An 18,656-nucleotide genomic window follows, 5' to 3' on the forward strand; every position below is an offset into this window, starting at 1 on the left:
TTTTTCCATCACCTCTTGCTGGACGCTGACTGCCCACAGTGAGCAAATCACCCATCCCCCGAAACCTCATGCTTACCAGGCGATATTTTGCGTGAATAACTCCCGATGCGATGAGTCAAAGAAATATTTTCCGCATCGGGTAGGTTAAGACTGTGGGCTTCTTTTCATTCAGGACTTCAGAGTATAAATGGGCAACGCTCAGGAGGAAGGCTGTCCCTGAGTGGGCATGCGCGCGGCCGCAAGACAGAAAAGAACGGGAGCCTCAACAGCAGGGCTGCTGTTTTTGAGGCCTCGAAGCAAGAGCGCGCTTAGGTGACTACAGAGTCAGCACAAAACAAGATATCGGCACTTGTAGCCTATCTGTGTTACAAGCATTTTCGCACTCATATTGTGCAGAGCAGACAACAATCCATTACGAGGCATGCCTCAAAAATCCTGCCGTCGCGCAAGGTAATAGTGGGCGCCAGATACAAGCTCAGTCTTATGGTCCCAAACCAAATCGAACATACATGCTGTACAGCGCCTGACGTGGGAGCCGCCATTTTTGCTAAATGTGTCCGCCATCGTTACGCGCCTACTGTTCCGGCGGGAAAAATGTTTATAGAATCCTAGAGCTCGCTAGCAGTGCAAAACTAGTAATTCAATATGCACACACATGTCATCGACTACGTACAGCCCGCATATTATTGTAACTTCAGTTAATAACCTCAGCAGGCTCCAGTGAAAAAGACATATTGCTGGACAGAGGGTTGAAGTTCTCAACTGTACAGGAATATTGCAAAGCAGAGTCAAAACTTGGTGCCTTAGGGGTATTCGTTAGAAACAGTCGCAGGAATGGGATCGTTCGCGCCACAATTCTTGATCATAGATTATTCATTAGTCCGCACCTTTACCGCATGCTAGCCGAAAAATACAATATGAACATCACCACATGCCTGTCAGGTGTGTTGCCGAACATGCACCCAGTACAGCAAGAACTAGCTAAACGGCTCTTTGCCAGACGAGACAACCTACAACTGCAGACTCCCTCTGTGCCATCTCTATTGCTGGTCGAGCAGACGACGTGCGTCTTTGTGCTAGGATATTAAGTCAGATCACATAATTTCTACTTGAAGTGGTACGAAAACTCCTAGTTTTTTTGCTATTAGGCGTTTAAACTAGTAACGCAGGCGCATTTTGAATGTTGGAGTGCTTCACTGCTCACACCTGTCGCGAAATTTCAGAGCGCCTGCCACTGTGCTGTAGTAACGCTAGAAGAACAGTGGAAAGCATCGTCCCCTAAAGACCTCCTGTCACTAGCTGCACTCCCTAGTAGTCACCATGTAGCTGCAAAGCGGGTGCACCGTCGGAACCCATTTCCCTGTTCCAACGCGGCCTTAAAGACGACGGTCGCCATTCTTTTATCTCGGCGCCTATGACCCGGCTTGGATAATAAGGACACTAAGCCTAAATCCACCCATGCTTCTTCGGAGCAGTGAGAAATATAGCTGAGTAGCGCCGCCCGGTAGACTTTGGAGGCTCTCATCTTCACAGAGTCAGCCCAGTCATTGGGGTTTCGGGCTGAGTACTCGAACCATTCAGGGTCTGTCACCAACTTAGATTACTCAATGTTACCACTTTTCTTCATTGCGCCTTCTTTAGCTTGACATTACGCAGCAACAATGGCAATTATCATACGCGACGAAACATTCACCCCGTGTCGTTGCAGGATCTCGAACAATGTTGACACTCGAAAAGGCCTAGCATGGATGAGGTATGTATCATCAAAGTACAAATTAAATTGAAACGGAAGAATATAGAAGGGGCAAGAATGCAATTAATGATAAGAAATGTGATTGAGGCGGCTGAAGAAGGAGGCCTGCAGCATTATCGAGCGATATTACTTTATGCTTTGATACTTATGTGTAAAAAGAATGACAATATTTTACGAACATACGAAGAATGGATATTATATAGTTTTAAATTGGCCTCTACTATTAGTTGATGTAACTGAAAAAAAAAAAAGAGGAGCCTCAGGGTAATGTACGTATGGTTGCCATCGAGCAAGTGAAGAGCACGAATCTCGGAGGCAGCACAGCCCGAAAACAGCGTTTTTGTCTTAATGTACCGACGTTGGCCGATCAACTTTGTGCGTGTATCACGTCATCTGAGGCGGCAATAATAGGGCGAGGCGCAACCTGACAGCGCGGAGGCAATTACAGGCTATCACCAGTGCCCATCGCACAGCTTGCCGTTAGTGGTTGACGACTAAGGAAGCTCAACATGTGCTCCCAATAAGCGTGGTATAATCGATATGCGGTCACCAAGTAGTAGTGAATACGTACAGTATTAAATGAAAACCAATAGGCGATACTAATGCCTGTGTTTATTTCTGCCTGTCTCTTTTGTCTTCAGATATTTTCGGTCTTTAGAAATACTGCATGCACACTAACAATAAGTGAAGAGCTGACACAAGAAAGGGGAGAAATATTTCAAGCTAGAAACTAAAGTTCAATCAGTGAGCTAAGGTTCAATCAATTGTAGAGATTCAGAACCAGTGGAGATCATTGTAAAGTTGTGTCACTTACCCAGGAGTTGAATGGTGCGCTTGAGCTCACTCCTGAATATGTTTAACACTTTATCGACTCCTTCTTTGCCCTGTGAAAAAAAAAAAAAAGGCACAGGAACCGTTACGTTATGCTATGAACGCAACAGAAATAATGTTTTCTGATAAGGATCGTATGAGGACAATATTTAGGAAACATGCTTTCTTTTTAAATAGCAAACCATGTGGCAGCAGCTAGAACGCTTCGAAAGTGGATGACGCGACATCTTTCTGATGCGTAGTTATAGATGGTTTGGCAATTTAATAATACTTTGTGCGGACATCTACATGAAAGCAAGGTCACTATCGAAATTGTTTGAGCATGACGGCATGAGCGATAAGCACGTAATAATAAATAAGTACATTGAAAAGATGTCTGACACTGTTGTAGCATGCGCACATTTAATATTTTTAAAGGCACTGGGCTTTATGCTTTGGGTTCTTTTGGCAGCTGTATAGCGTCTCGACCCGTAGAAGGTCCCAATTTTATGGAGATTAAGGGGCGTCTATAGCTTCCAGCCAGAGATGTACGCATAATTTGAACGGGGCGACTATTTCAAAAAGACACTTGAACTGGGCAACGGATCAATCCTAGCTGGGAAACCTCGTTAGTCGGTTTGCATAAAGTTTTTGTGGTTTAGGCTATGGTATGGAGTTTTCAATCAAGGGGTCGAGTGAAGCGTACATTGTAAACGAGTCCCCAAAGCGCAGGCCTTCCGACGAACACAGCGCGGGCTCCGAGGCTGAGGGCTTTAGCGGCATCTGCACCAGAGCGCACCCCACCGTCCACGTACACCTCCATCCGGTCTCCAACGGCAGCCACCACCTCTGGAAGCGCTTCAATCTGGAAGAGAGCGACAATTAGGCGATACTGGGAGGCTTTTTATTTTAAAAGAAACCAGGCGCAAAAAACACGAAAGAAGGCCGCAAAGTCCGCACAGCGGAAGAGGAACTTTAAACAACATGCTCAGGGTTGGCTATAGGGTTTTTAGATTGCCGTGGTCTTACATGTTTACGGACATATTCAGTCCTTCTTACGTGCTTGTAGCACCCACTCTACGAATACTATAGCTACCAATGAAAAGCTAGTAGTTAATTACAAAAAAAGCACGGCTGAACGTATAATCTTAAGGAATCTTCAGAAAGGAAAGAACGTCAGTCTCTCGTTAAAATGAGTAAATCAAACATTCTGGAAGTCACTACACTTGTACGCATGGAAAACACTTATTTCATTTTCACCTAAATAAGCAAAGAGGAATAATATGCGCTAATCTAATGCCAGCAACGACAGTATGCTTTAAGTTTGAGTTTTCGTAATTTCGGAAATACCGAAAACAAGTAGCTTCCGGCGACACCCCTGTGGAAATTTCAAAAACTATACATTTAATATGTGTTCTCTTGCTCCACTAACGTTTTGTACTAACTCTCGTGGCATGTTAAGTGCCTGCAAATTTGCGACACTTTCTAAATTGTACCTCACGAAAGTGCAAAGCAAAATAATGTGTTGATAACACTGGCCGCGAACTAAATAGCAGCTGCTAACAGCCCGCAAGCCAAGGCATAATTCATGCTAGGCTTTTTATTATTGGCCTCAATACGTTTACGATGCATTTCAGAAATATTTTGGGGCTGAGTTAGGTGTTACATATAAAAATATGTACAAATTCACTTTATTTCCCTAAGTAAATGGTTTTTCATTGTCTTGAAGGGGAATGATTTTTGAACTGGCGCATAGCTTGCCGCCCCTACTCTGCCATCTCTTCGCGGCTCCTCCTCATTCAATACTAAAATGCTGGCCATAATGGTAAGCCCATGCTCCCTCGGCTGCTTCAGAGTGTGCTACTGGATCAATATTTGTAAGACTGCTTTCACCAAAATCATGGCTACGCCGGCAGCAAAGCAATACACGTGAAGCATACTGCAGCAAGGGAGAAATGTGTTGCACGAAGAATAGTGGCATGTTCTCTAAGCCACATTTTCACCAAAGCTACTGTTGAAAGCTTTATCTACAGGCCCATAAGAAGTAAAGAAATTGACATGCTAAGAAAACTAACCATGTAAGGTTTTCGCTAGTTATCTATGTGGCCAGACAGACACAAACTACTACAGTGGTTGTAAACGTATGGTAAGAAATGTTCGTAAAATTCACCAATTAACTTTTAATGATTGTAGTTAGCGTGGATGTTAACAATGAAAACCTTTCAGTCATGGCACTCGAGACTATTCTATTCCTTCCAGTTTTGATGACGAGCCCTTGTCATGAGATTTGTAGGTTTAAACTTGCAGCCCTAAACCATAGAATTACCCATGCGATACCGTGTCCTCTATAAAGCTGACTCATGATATGATAGAGCTTTTGGCTTATCTTGATAAGAATATGGGTAAACAGGAGCAGCTAATCATTTCCTTTTTGGGCAGTGTTTTCTCTCTTATCCCGCGCAATTGATAGATCACAGTGCTTACTCAGCACGGTGTGTATTGCTTCCTCAAATTATTGGTTCCTTGGCCAAGAACGAAAAAGTTATTACTGTTGCTTGTAAATCCACATTCTCACCAGGCAAAGCACTACACGCACCGTCAAACTAGCAAGGGGAGGAGGAGGAGGAGGAGGAGGAAAAACTTTATTATGCCAAGAATTCGAGGCACGCAGGCCTCCTGGGTCTCCGCACGACCCCACTCGCGATCTAAATGTCTATGTGATGTTGATCTGTGGCCCGGCTGACAACGATCTTCTGCCTGGCCGGGTTCGCTTACCGCAGTGAGGTCTCCCAGTCTTCCCAAGTTCGGAGAGCTTCTTGCACAGCGCCGCAGTCCTGATTGCGTCTATAGAGCAGATTTTTTTACCCTCAACCTCAGGATACTCGCGCTCCTACTCTCAACGCCAGACGCCGTCTGATGGGCACGCGGCTAGGATACTGCGGGTCGCGCTGTCGTCTCACGTTGAATACGTGTTTGTGAGCGAGCGTTCTTCTATTCTGTCGTTAACGCGCTCTACCACCTATGCATGTAGGTGAGTTCTGTGCATCGCTACTCACATTTGTGCCTGCTCAAGAGAGTTCTACAGAAATGTGAACCGCACTGATCCTTAGGTGACGCAATATACGAGGGTAGTCTGCCATGCATGGTTCTTTTATTTATTTTTTGGTGGTAGGGAAGGGGCGAAAGGGGGGGGGGGGGGCTCTCTACCTGTAATAAATCCACACGTGTTTTGTTTACGTATAGGCTTCCAAAGCACCGTCGAGCGGCGCTGCTGCTCCTGACAGGGAGCGCCATCTCTGACAGAAAAATAGAAACTGGGGATAAACGCGGCGGCACCACCAAGGCATCCCGTGCAAGTTTTCTCCTTTCGCTCGCTCGCTTCTGCGCACGTGCAGACGTCTCGCGCTGCTTTGTCGCGCGGGCACTCACTGGACGCCGCCGGCTCGCTCGCTGCCTTCAAGGCGTGCGCCGCGCGCTTTCTCTCGCATGAGCACGCGCATTGACGCGCCCCCGCAGGCGCACCGCGACATGCAACCCGCATTCCGTCTTGATTGGGCAACCTGACGCGTACTTCCATGAAGGATACTTTAATATAAGCGGGAAACTTTTTATTCACGTCTGCACTGTAGAGCAGACGACAGACGGGGATGAGTAAATATTCATTGTGAATGCGTCCCACGTTGGCAAAAAAGTAGGAATGCATCTCGAGGTAAGTCCGCTATGTAATTATATTGTCGTACATAATATCTTTAAAAACTGCTAAAGTATCATCAGTACTGTGGAATAAAGTGGCCCGCTCGTTGACGATCGTTTTGGCCTGTAGCATGCGATCTATATACGGATTTGTTTTTTTATTATTACGACGTTAGCAACGGAAATTTCGCAGTAGAAGAATAAGTATATAGTCCGAAGGAGGTGTTTCATCAAAGACAAGAACGCTAGCAATCTCATAAGCACATGCGTGCTCCGTGCGCTACACGCGATATAACCGGCTCGCTGGCTCGGAAGGCAGGTGAAATCCAAGCTTGTACTACACAGTGTTTTATTTCGGTTCTTATTAAACGGCTGCGCTTCATTAATGATAATATTTGGTTTGCACTCACGAACCTTGTGACGCGAATGGGAGGCTCCGTGCGAGTAGTGTTAGTCGAGCCATAGCTAGGATCACTTTTGTACTGCACTTCCGACATATCTTCGTTAATAATAACAATAATAATAATAATAATAATAATTGGTACACTTATTGGCCAATTCGCGAAAATCTGTAAAAGCATCTCAGCAAGGCATGTTTTCCAACGCCGCCCCCACCCCCGAAAAAAAAAAAAAGGCCTCGTTCCTAGATATTTTCTTGGTCAATCTAAAAATGAAAAGGCAGCTGTGGACACTTAGGGCACATTCACACATCAGTCTCGATTGCGGACGTCACATCTGTTGATTTGGTTGGTCTCAGAGCACTCAAAGCAGGGAGAGAGCACAAAAAATCGGCAAAACTAGACACGCGGGGAGCGACGAGCAGGATAATCTTCCATCCCCTTCACTTTTTATGTATGGTGTTTAACCACTGTATTTTTTTGATGGCTCTCCAAGCCGTCTTTGTCAACTGTCAACATTTCTGAGTTTACGAAGAAAGGGGAAATTGGCTCTTTTCGTTTCCACTAAGAACGCGAGACTTCTCAGAACGCTGTCATGGTGTTGGAAAACAGGTCTTGCGGACACGCTTCCACAGGAATTTGCAAAGTTTCACACGTGAGCCTCGAATTTTGGTGCTTCGCCTACTATTGTGGCTTCCCATGACACAATGCTACTTAGTACATCCGTTCCGCATCAGCGGAAGCGTTTTTGTATCGCCAAATAACCGCCAGACGCAACGCGATCGCCGCGCGTGCACAGGAATCTAGCGGAGCGTCTGCTCCGGCGAAGCCCCATCGTTTCACATTTCGCCACCGCGCCAGGAATGCGGCGCTGCCGTCGCGCGGCGAAACTTGAGCTCGGGCTCCCTATTGATTTTGCGTACAAAGATGTAGGTTTTTGGACCTAACTCCATGATGTGAGATTTAACCGGGTTGACGAGCTTCGCGCTCAAGTTTTCATAGACCAAACGTGCTTTTTTCGGCAAACAATGGTTGTTTTTAAATTTCGTTTTTCCTTTAACAGAATCTAAGTACGACTACCAGGAATTCCAATTGTTATTTCAGAGAGAAGTCGGGCATGGAAAACGGTTGAGCGCAGTAGCTTTTTGCTGTTAGTGTCTACCTCGGACGCAACAGACATGTTTTTATTACATGCTACGACTTGGCCCAAATGGCTCAGCAACAGTTTCACGCTCACTGCTAACATCGAAATTAAATATACTTATCTTGTCGCAGCAAAACTCGCGAGAGCTGGCTGCCGTGTTAACATTTGTACACGGATTTATACAAATAGCAAAACGGTGTTGTGCCCTCCAGCAGTGGCTCTGTGGTTAGGGCTCTTGGCTGCTGAAACCGAAAACTCAGGTTCGATCACAGAAGCGACGGCCGCACTTCGATGAAAACAAAGCTGAAGCACCTGTGTAGTGTCCGATGTCAGCGTACGTTAAAGAATCTCAGGTAGTAATTAAATTTTCAGAGCATTCCACTACCGCGTACCTCTTACCGGTTGCCACTTTTGAACTCTCAATTCCATTTACCACACGAAAACTTACTTGTTCTGCTCCAGCTGGCATTTGTTTGTTGCTGTTGCTTTGGAATGCACGAGAATGTACTCGCAGGATATAAATTAAAAGGTGCATTATGTTTGACATGCAGGCGCAACAGTTTGATAGGCGCTATAGAGTTTCAGGGATAAAAAGAAACGGCCCTAATGCGGTCGTGTTCATAAATACAAAGCAACAAAGTTTGCCTGCCGTTAGCCTGTCAGCTTTGATGAACGCGGCGATATTTGATTGATGCGACTGGCACACAACACAAAAACGACAACGCATCCTAATTGGTGAGGTTCGAAATGGCTGACAGGAAGGAAGAAGAGCACAGTGGAAGTGGAGTTATATGCGAGTCATACGCAAGAGTAAAGTTGGCAATCGCTAACAAACGTTTTATCGTCAGTAAGGGATAAAAAGATATTATTAGCCCAGCTGCGTGATGACCAACAACAGAATAAACGTGAAAGCCAAATTAAAATCCATAAATAAGTCGATGTCAACTCTATGTCCCATAGAGTTTCTTACTCTTACCTAGAGGGAAAGCTGTGCTGCCGTCTATGGGAGTTTACATGGAGTTTCCAGACGGCCATTTAAGCCACCATGGGCGCTCAAAGCATCATGGGCCGGTGAGCTACCGAGTGCAGAACTACAACTTTTGGCCAAAACTAATGCAAAGATAAACGTTGTTCTACCGTAAATAATGTCCTAAGATTGAATATTGTGACTATAAATTGCAAAAAGAGAGAGAAACAGGATGCCAGTGTGAGATTTATCCAATATAAGCGATGGCCCTTTCTCCTATTGGCTTAGTTTGGAGCAGCACAAATACCAATATTTCGCACTTAATAGGCAAACTTTGAAATAAAAAATGTTATGAAAATATTTATCGTTGTGCCATTACTTAAGGAAGTTTTTAGTGGCATTTCGGGAAACAGAAACCATTTATTGGCGACGTCTGCTTTTGCGCCTTCGCTACTATGGCTTTCGCGGTCTATGTACGCACCTTCAGATGATGATGATGACGAAAAAGAAACATTGCAGTAACGCCACTCCACGTACCCGAGAAAAACCGACTGTCCCGCAACAAGTAGCACACCGGCCCATGATTCTTAGCGCGCCCATGGTGGCTGAAGTGCAGCGCCCTCAGCTTTCCCTCTAGTTAGTGTAAGGAACTCTATGCTATGACCAATACGAACAAACTAGTTCCAAAACAACCATGCCGTTTTAACTCTACGACAATGCAAACAAACTCGTTCTAACACAACCAAATATTTTGGCGATATTTTCTAGGGAGCCAAAGCAGCTAAACGTTGCTACTATGCCGGCGCGGCCCGAAGTCCCCAAGGAAGCGTCCGCGCGGCGACGCACTAGTCGGCAGAAAATGCCAGCGCCCGGGAGCGGCTAAACAATCTGGTCTATACACGGGCAAAGTTGAAGCTAAAAAATGAGGTGCACATATTTAAGTTCACTTACACGCTATTCAATTATACAAAATAGAATACATTTCGATAGACACCCATCTACAAGTTTTCTGCACGAATACGCGTGCTAGCTGCAGTGAAAAAAAATCTTAATAAATCAAAGTTCATTACTGAATTCAGAATTACAATTTTTGTCGCACTTTGTATTCTTCTAGGCAAATATCATGTTTATACAAACGTGGTAAATGTACATATCTTCGTACATATAAAAGAAATGCGATTAGTCGTACATTGAACGCCCTGTATAGACGACGTATTAGGAAGAAAGAAGTCTAGGTAGTGGTGACCATTTCACAAAAAGTTATGCCAGCCTTATATCTTGTGTATTTGCGATATTGTCACTATAATAAATATTAGGCTTTAAAATAAGCACAATAGTGTACAAAAAACGGCGGACTCCCTCACCTCTCACATAAAATGACGGTGTTCGATTTCTGCAGTTGAAATAGAAGGTGTTTTAAATTTATGATTTTGCTTTTCGGCTGAATGGCTCAATATCCTAGTCGCTAACTGGGTATAAATTTTTGCGACGCAGGATATTCTTGTTGCAGGACAGTGGTTATCTAATAGATTTATTCCCCCCCAAAAAAAAACGACGCCTTTAGCGACCCAGTTTGTACCCAGATGCACGAACGTTCGTCTAAATGTAAAATATATTGCTTATGTTCGCTTTACTAAAGGCCGACAACGAATAATTATCCCTCAGGTGCTAGTTTCACAAACCTGACGGTGCAGGCATAGATGAAACGAAAAGGAGTGACTGCACATACACCTTAGCCTGCCGCATGCTCAGTGGCTAAGGCGCTCGGAAGCAGTTCCCAAACACGCCGGTTAGTTTCCGGCTCCTGTGAACATGTCTCAGTGCAGGCGTAGCAGAATTCTCTCATACTCTAGATGATGTCACAACAAGCTCAATAACATGAGGTGGTCGTAATCACGCGTAAACTACGCGGTGCTTTCTTTCGTTTCGAATTCTGTAATAAATGCAAAGAAAATTCAGTCGGCTCCTACCATATTGCGGAATTGCTCAGCTTTACCTTACCGAATGAAAAGAAGCTACGTTTAGTAATTTGTGATTGCTTCATATTCTCGATATGTACTGATATTTCATTTGCACTGAGGGCTTCAAACGACAAAGAGAAATAAGCTTGCTCTTTAATAAACATTTAATAGACATAGCCATGTCCATGGGAAGAATCAGCACAATGTCTTTTCGGCAGATAAGTGAATCAGGGAAATACGAAACTGCGATTGCTTGTGTTATCTTTTAATGATCCCTAAAGCCCAACATAGGCGCAAACGTATTGGTGCTTATGAAAAAAAAAAGAGTAGAAGCACTGCTAACATATGCCCTATTTATTAAGAACGTAAGTTTACCTTAATTCGCCTATTTCGCGTCCATCCGTTTGTTCAAAACATCACGGAATAACGTTGTGACGCAATCACGTAACAAAGGTTGCCGCCATCTGCAGCTGTTCTGCGATGTCATCACGTAACTAGGTTATGTATATTACATTAGTAGGTGACAATGTCGTGACCACACGTTCCCTACCCACCACGAGTGGCCGCCGGGCATCGGTTACCCCCTAAGCAGAGCCAACATGCGCGCATAAACACGGAAACAGAGAGAATATAAGGACATAACAAGCTCATTCATGCCAAGCCCAGATATTTGCGTTGAACAGTTGTACCCTCTATGCTGGCTTTCCGCTATATATATTCCATCCTGATGGGCGCCAAGCTTGGGCCACTTATAGCTACCATTGCTGCCGAAATTGTGGACTACCTGTGTGGCGTAGCTGATTTGCAGTGGCGGCACACGATTTGATGCAATATGAGGCACGGAGTTGCTAGTCTTGTTACGATTCAACATATTCGAGAATTCGCGTCGGCGAACATCGTTCCTCGAAACCGTAATGAGGCCGACCTTCAGAGGGCTGTTACGGCCGACCCAGTGGTTGTAGACGGACGCCACTTCGTTACATTGAAGAAATTGAAACAACGCCTGAAACGAGCACGTCCTCATATGCACGTCCATGGACGCGCAGGCGGGACCTTCTGATGTTACCGAACCAAACGTGACCTAACGTTCTTCAGTCGAACGCCTAATAGGCGGTTGGCTCTCATTTTTTTTACTGTGGTAGTAAATATGAGTTTAATCGCATGCCTCCTACGTGTGTCCATTATGTTGCCAGTGCATGAAGTAAAGCGATGTCTCAGGCACTTGTCAGTGTCTCGCAATCTTAAATTCACTGATATCCTTGGGGAACTAGTGGAAGCACTATTATAACTGATAAGATATGAAAGTTCCGCAGGGCCACATTCACGAATAATTGTCAGACACAGATAAGACTTAACATGGCCGGCACAAGTTGGCAACAATGGTTGCTCGCGTGAATAGCAGTAAAAAATATTGCCACGTTCTTGCACGCAGTACAGTTATTCGTAGATTTTGATTGTGATTTTATCTGGGGTCGTTACAAGCTACGTGCCGTTACTCACTACGGCATCATGATTGTTGTAACTTATTACTGCATGCAGCCATATTTGTGGGCGTACTTTCTAACGATAACGCCCTGGAAGACTGCCCGTCATTCCTGTGTGGAGGTTTCCTGCTATCTCCGCGTCTCACAGCCTTCTAAAGAGGCCTATTAGAAAATTTACCCTGATACACGATGGAGTTGCTGATCAAGATACCGCCAACTCAAACCTGGGATGTTAATTGTCGTCGCCGTAAAATTGCTTTGAGTCGAGGTATTGCGCTAATCTGCTTTTTCATGACTTGCCTTTGGTCTTGTAGTGTGAGACGTACACCCCAGCTATCGTGACAGCCTTTTAAAACGGCTGAGAATCAAAATAATTTAAAGCGGCGAAAACAGCTTCGACATATTTTCGAAAGACATCAGTAAGATAGGAAGAAAAGATGTACCGTTGCCGGGACGCTGTCTAGCTGTCGGCCACCGTGGTTTGAGACAAGGACTGCTGACGCTCCGTATTCCAAAGCCCTCAGCGCTGCCTCAGCTGTAACCAAAATACAGTTCTTTCATCATTCTTTCTGTCATCACTTCCGCGCCCGTCAGTCTGAAATTTTGTAGGGGGCACTTAAGATGGCTTAGGTGCAGTAAGGCGCAAACATTTCTTTATGTTTTATTTTTTACACTTTAATTTTTTAGTTTTTATTTTCTGTTTTACTTATTCGCATTAGTATTTTCCTGACTACTTTTTATTTACTTTTTTATTTGTATGACATGGGTTCTGGCTATTTATTACCCAGTGTTTAGACACTTAAACCAATTTAGCCAATGCTAGCTTGTTATGTGGCTACTCGATTGCATTCTTGTCTTCTGGATTGATTTACGACCTTTCTGGATTGGACGAGCCATTGATTACACAGTTTCTAGATGCTTTATCCAATGTAGCCAATGTTCTCTTGTTAATTGGTTATTGTTTAATTGGCTATGGATCTGTCTATTTTGACGCATACATCATTAAGGCATTATAGAGCAGTAATCATAGCAGAATTCGGTATTTTGTCTTTTTTTGGCTTGTTATATCGATTGCGTTCTGTCGGCTTTGGATCTGCCTTATGATCACGCTTTCAACCAGAGTCGCTTAACTAATAAGCAAAGAAAGGCTTTAACTTAACAATTCAGAAGTGGTGACAGGATAAAATGGTCTGCGGTTGTGTGCCCGTCGTGCTCTCAAATCTATACATGCAGCAGTGAACACTGCATACATAAGAGCAGCAATAGAAAAGCAGACTAATCGCACATAAAATACCACTTACTAGGTAAGGGCAGGATTTCAGCAATCAAAAAACAATTAATCTATGGGTACTCAATGAAAGCAAACAGAACAAGGGTTGAGGGGCAGTGTGTTTGCCAGCGAATATTTGCCATGACTAGCTAGATGTGCTTACGCTTTCGATCACGAAGAAAAACACTGGATTGAAGGGGAAGCAAGTGGAATGAGTAATGACATAATGCTTTTTTTTAAGACGGCTTTTTCTGGACTGGGAACATGTAAGCTCTGACCTGAAGAAAGTGATACGAAAGCGACAGTATCAGGATAAAGCGAAGTGTGGCGTGTATATGATGAATCGGTAGAAGGAGCAGGCTTAATGTGGGCATGTTTTTGTTGGAGATGATTTAAGATTCCTTATTAACACGTGCTGAGAAATACACTGCAAAAGAATACTTGACAGGGATAAAGAAATGACTAAATACACAGACCAAGAATGTTAACGTGTTAAAAAGATATAAATAACAGCACGTAGTGACTAACCTGATAAGAAATGTACCTGCAATGAATTAAAGACCAGATAGATGCAGCGAGAATAAAGTAATCAAGAAAGAGAGAGAACGGAAGGAGGTCAGGAGGGCGGCAATAGAAAGAAAAGAAAAAGAGACGAAAAAAGTAAGAACAAATATTGAAAAGGCGCGTGCAAAGAGCAAAATTATCGAAAGTATCGGACACAAGAAAAAACCTAATAATGAAAAGCAAAAGAGCAGGAAAACCTTGGACGAGTATCGGGACATATTTAATGAGGGGAGGGAGGGCGAAGTAACGTATAAAAGGTCCACGATGCGCCACGCTTATGATAGCTTCTAAGAATCGTTATGTTGCAGAGGGAATAATTTAGGTGATTCTAGGTCTCCTTTCTAGGTGTTTATTTGTGCTAGTTTCATTGTTGTAACTTTACATTTTGAAAAGCATCTCTACCATCTTCTGTCTCCTGAAGTATAAAAGCCTGAGTGGAGGAAAATGATTTCTTTCACTCAGAATCATGGAAATCATTATTGGAATGCTGGGGAACTGCTTTGGGAACTGCACGATGAAAATTTATAGTTACGCTCAATAAAAGGCCTTTGTCCAAGTAAGACCGCGAATGCGTTGCTCCTTTACAGATGAAAGAAGGAATGGTTTGGGTTTGGTTTATGGGGTTTAACGTCCTAAAACGACTCAGGCCACAATAGACACCGTAGTGGAGGGCTCCTAAAATTTTGATCTCCAGAGGTTCTTTAACGTGCACTGACACTGCACAACACACGTGTGCTTTGCGTGTCGCCACCGCCGAAAAGCGGCCGCCGAGGCCGGTATTCAATCCCGCATCCTTGGGCAAAGGAGTCGAGTGTTGTTACTACTGCGCTGCCCCGGATGGTCAGAGGAAAGAACGCACACAAAATATAGTGCATTTCTATTCAGTACTAACCAGTTAGTACACCTTTGGCGACAATGGGCAGGTGAGAAATTTGTCGTAGCCAGCGGATATCTTCCCACGTAGTCGTAGGTGAGAGGAGGTTTCCCACGAAGTTTTCCCTAGCCGGCTCAAATGTGAAGGAATGACCTGGACTCGATGCCTCCAAGTTGGCAAACCTGCACGTGAACCGGCAGAAGCCATTCGATATTGTAATATAGGAGATTCGTGTTATGCTTTCAAGAGTATAAATCTCCAACACTTGAGTAATTTTGAATGGAAGCAAACGATATCTGAGCTTAGAATGCAAGCGTGTAGACTGCAACGGCAAGCGTTCGCAATAGTGGGAAAAAACCTTAACCCCTTCAGGCGCTGTGTCAACATGTGTGGACACGACCCAAATTTCCCTATATCTTTCTATGGATTGCGAATTTCTGCCTTTGAATTTGGCACCCGTAATATTCGAAGCCACCCTGCCGAGTGTTTTTGTAAACAGCAAGCAAAGATGGACGTCGCAACGTTTTATGCCAGGACGAATCAGCAGCTCTAATTATTGCATGCCTCTTTCTAAACCGATGCCTAATAATACTATTTCGTTTTATGAAGGTGTCCATAAGGAAATGTAGATGTTACATGCCAGATTTTGTTATCTTAGACATTGAAAAAGTGCTTCAGTGCACTTTCAAAGTTTCGCATCCACAAATGTGGACACGGTGTATTAATGCCGAAATTGTGAAAGTGGCTGCGGCACTTTGTTATTTCGTGGAGAACAGCACGTAATATGCTTATCTGCTTATATGCTTTCAAGATCTTAGTCTTGAAAGCGCAAGGCATTCTGAGAGAAAAACATTTATTCATGCCTAATAATTAGTTATAAAATGCAGAAAATGCTAAAATGCGAAATGTTTTTGTAAACAGCAAGCAAAGATGGACGTCGCAACGTTTTATGCCAGGACGAATCAGCAGCTCTAATTATTGCATGCCTCTTTCTAAACCGATGCCTAATAATACTATTTCGTTTTATGAAGGTGTCCATAAGGAAATGTAGATGTTACATGCCAGATTTTGTTATCTTAGACATTGAAAAAGTGCTTCAGTGCACTTTCAAAGTTTCGCATCCACAAATGTGGACACGGTGTATTAATGCCGAAATTGTGAAAGTGGCTGCGGCACTTTGTTATTTCGTGGAGAACAGCACGTAATATGCTTATCTGCTTATATGCTTTCAAGATCTTAGTCTTGAAAGCGCAAGGCATTCTGAGAGAAAAACATTTATTCATGCCTAATAATTAGTTATAAAATGCAGAAAATGCTAAAATGTTTTCATTCATGTAGCAGCTTTGAAGCGCCATGTCCACATATATGGACGCGAACAAAATATAAATATTTTTGCGCATTTTTTTGTATATTTGCATTCTGCATGGCCTACTGATCATGCCTGGTGCAAACAAAAATGTTTCCTTTCGAAAACGTTTTTTGGCGCCTGAAGGGATTTTAAACTTTTTCTCAAACCCAGCATCCAGGCTAAGCTTACAGGACTAGGTGCACTTTCTTTGCGGCGCAACAAAAGAAGCCACAATTTCTCAACGCACCCCCTCTCTCAAAGCTGGCTGGGGTTCTTACCTTCTCAAACGACACCAGCTGCTATGTTTCGCTTAGCTCCAACAATAGAACGCATAACTCAGGTCGCACTTGACCTTTTTGCAGAAGATTACTACCAAAGTCTCCTCCTAGGAAGCTATGCCCTAGGGCCAATTGTGCAAGGCGATGCATGGCTCCTTACATTAGAAATGGCACCGAGACACTTTGGACGTTTTACGTTTGACGTGACAATACGTGATGTTATATTACGCCGCTTTGCGAGATGCTGAAACATGTTACTTTGCATATTGACCATAAGTATACGTCATGGCAATGCGTAATGTTTTACAAGCTTTACCCCTAACGCAGCTTTGAAAGTGCTTCATGACACGGCTGGCCAATCAGTTCCAGCCTTGTCACCCGCTGTCTAATGCTTACTATAGGCATTGCTAGTTACTAAGAAAGGGAGACTTAAATATGAAGTCAGATATTGTGCCTAACGCAAAGGAAACGCCCACAGTAGAAACGACGAGCGCTCCTCTTGTGTGCATCTCCCTTCAGGTCCAGGCTGAAAAGATCGTTTCACCAACCGAACCAGCGTGCCCAATTAGAAATCTCGCTAAATATGCATCTCTGTATTAACAGTCCGTACGAACGAGCCTGCTTGGCCTAAGAGTTTTATGTCTGAGTATATGTAGTTCCAACCCAATGTGTTCTATTCAAGTTTCCAGCTGCTAAAAATTCGCCATAGCATGTTGTCACGCCACTAAAGCTACCGACCAGTAAAGTGTCTGGCTATATCCTCTGTAAATTACCATTTGAAATGTGCATACTGGCTCCGCCGCGGTATATTAGTGGTTTGGGCGCACGATGGTTGAAGCCAAGTGTACGGGATTGAATCTCGGCCGCAAGCAGCTTTTCGATGGAGGCTAAAAGCAAAACAGCCCTTTGCTACGCGATGTCAGTGTACATTACAGAACTCCACGTGGTCGAAATTTCTGAAGCCCTGCTCTACGGCGTTCCTAATACTTTGAGTCGCTTTGTAAGGTTGAACTCTGCAAACCGAACCAAACCACAGGAATGCTGTGGTTTTCGGAGCACTTGCGAGTGCACCAAAGACTTGATCGGCTTTTCTCGTAATGACAATATGATGCTTTCGAAATACGACTCGGGAGGCAATATCTGAGCATTCTTATAGATATAAAACTTCATTCCTTCACCCTTCCAGATTCCGCGCCCCCCTTGCCTAAGTAAAAAATGGCATATCTTCACAGCCTGAATGATGTAATCAAATATTCTACCAATATCTACATACCCCAATTTAATACATGACGTCTGTACCGTGTAAAGTATACATACTTCAATGCAGAACTTGACAACCCATTGAACCTTTCAGTGAATGATGCCGCTATTACGCAAATCAACTCAACCAACGTATCCGCTTGGGAGGACTCACACACATAAACACTTTATGAAAACCTTCCCGTCTTTGCCGAATAGATTTTAGTCGAAGCTATATTCGATTTAATCAATGGCCAGAAGGAACTCTTCGCCGATCAGCAAATCATTAATGACCGGAAACTGAAACAATGCAAACTCTCCTAAATAACTCGCGTTCTATTTCGCGCATTTCACACCTTGGCGGGACATTAACGCATGGCCCTCAAGTCGTTCCTCGACCGTCCTAATCAAGCAAACTACTTCTCTCCTTTCCTATTGTCCAATACCTTTTCGTCATAGCAGCGTAGACTTTCTTTGATCTTGCATAATTCTAATGGTTGCTTTTCTCACTGTAGATGTGCGCAAAGCTTCTAAATGAGCCTCCCATGAAAGTATACTCGACGTATTGGACAATACTTGCAATGAATTGAAGATCTACACATAACTTCGTAGCGTGCTCCACTAACTTGAGGGCTGATTTCTTCCGCACTCGATCATGGCTGGTTCTACACCTTTCAAAGTTAGCAGGGAATACCCTGCCAAGAGCTATCCAGCGCTTTACAAAGGTATTCGATATCGGCATGTGGATATTACCGCAGTAACGTGTGAGCGGAGCCATCCTGAGTCATATACTCGGCGCATTACAGGACATTTTTCTAGACCACTCTTCATCAGAATCTCAAAAAAATTGTCATCTTGCACAACAAGATCTGC

General features: G+C 43.8%; 1 protein-coding gene across 1 annotated transcript in view; it reads right to left on the reverse strand.

Moving 5' to 3' along the window:
• The window catches only part of LOC146189032 (uncharacterized), a 39,120-nt gene that overhangs the window by 2,027 nt on the left and 18,437 nt on the right, over positions 1-18,656 (reverse strand). Inside the window, exons 5-8 of the mRNA XM_084603198.1 lie at positions 14,937-15,100; positions 12,654-12,745; positions 3,270-3,428; positions 2,568-2,637 (exon numbers count right to left, since the gene is read on the reverse strand). Coding sequence (XP_084459324.1) covers positions 2,568-2,637; positions 3,270-3,428; positions 12,654-12,745; positions 14,937-15,100 — 485 coding nt within the window. The remainder of the gene's footprint in view (positions 1-2,567; positions 2,638-3,269; positions 3,429-12,653; positions 12,746-14,936; positions 15,101-18,656) is intronic.

The sequence above is a fragment of the Amblyomma maculatum genome, chromosome 5 (genome assembly GCF_055883805.1).
Source record: "Amblyomma maculatum isolate TAMU_Amacu chromosome 5, ASM5588380v1, whole genome shotgun sequence".
Classification (NCBI taxonomy): Eukaryota; Metazoa; Arthropoda; class Arachnida; order Ixodida; family Ixodidae; genus Amblyomma; species Amblyomma maculatum.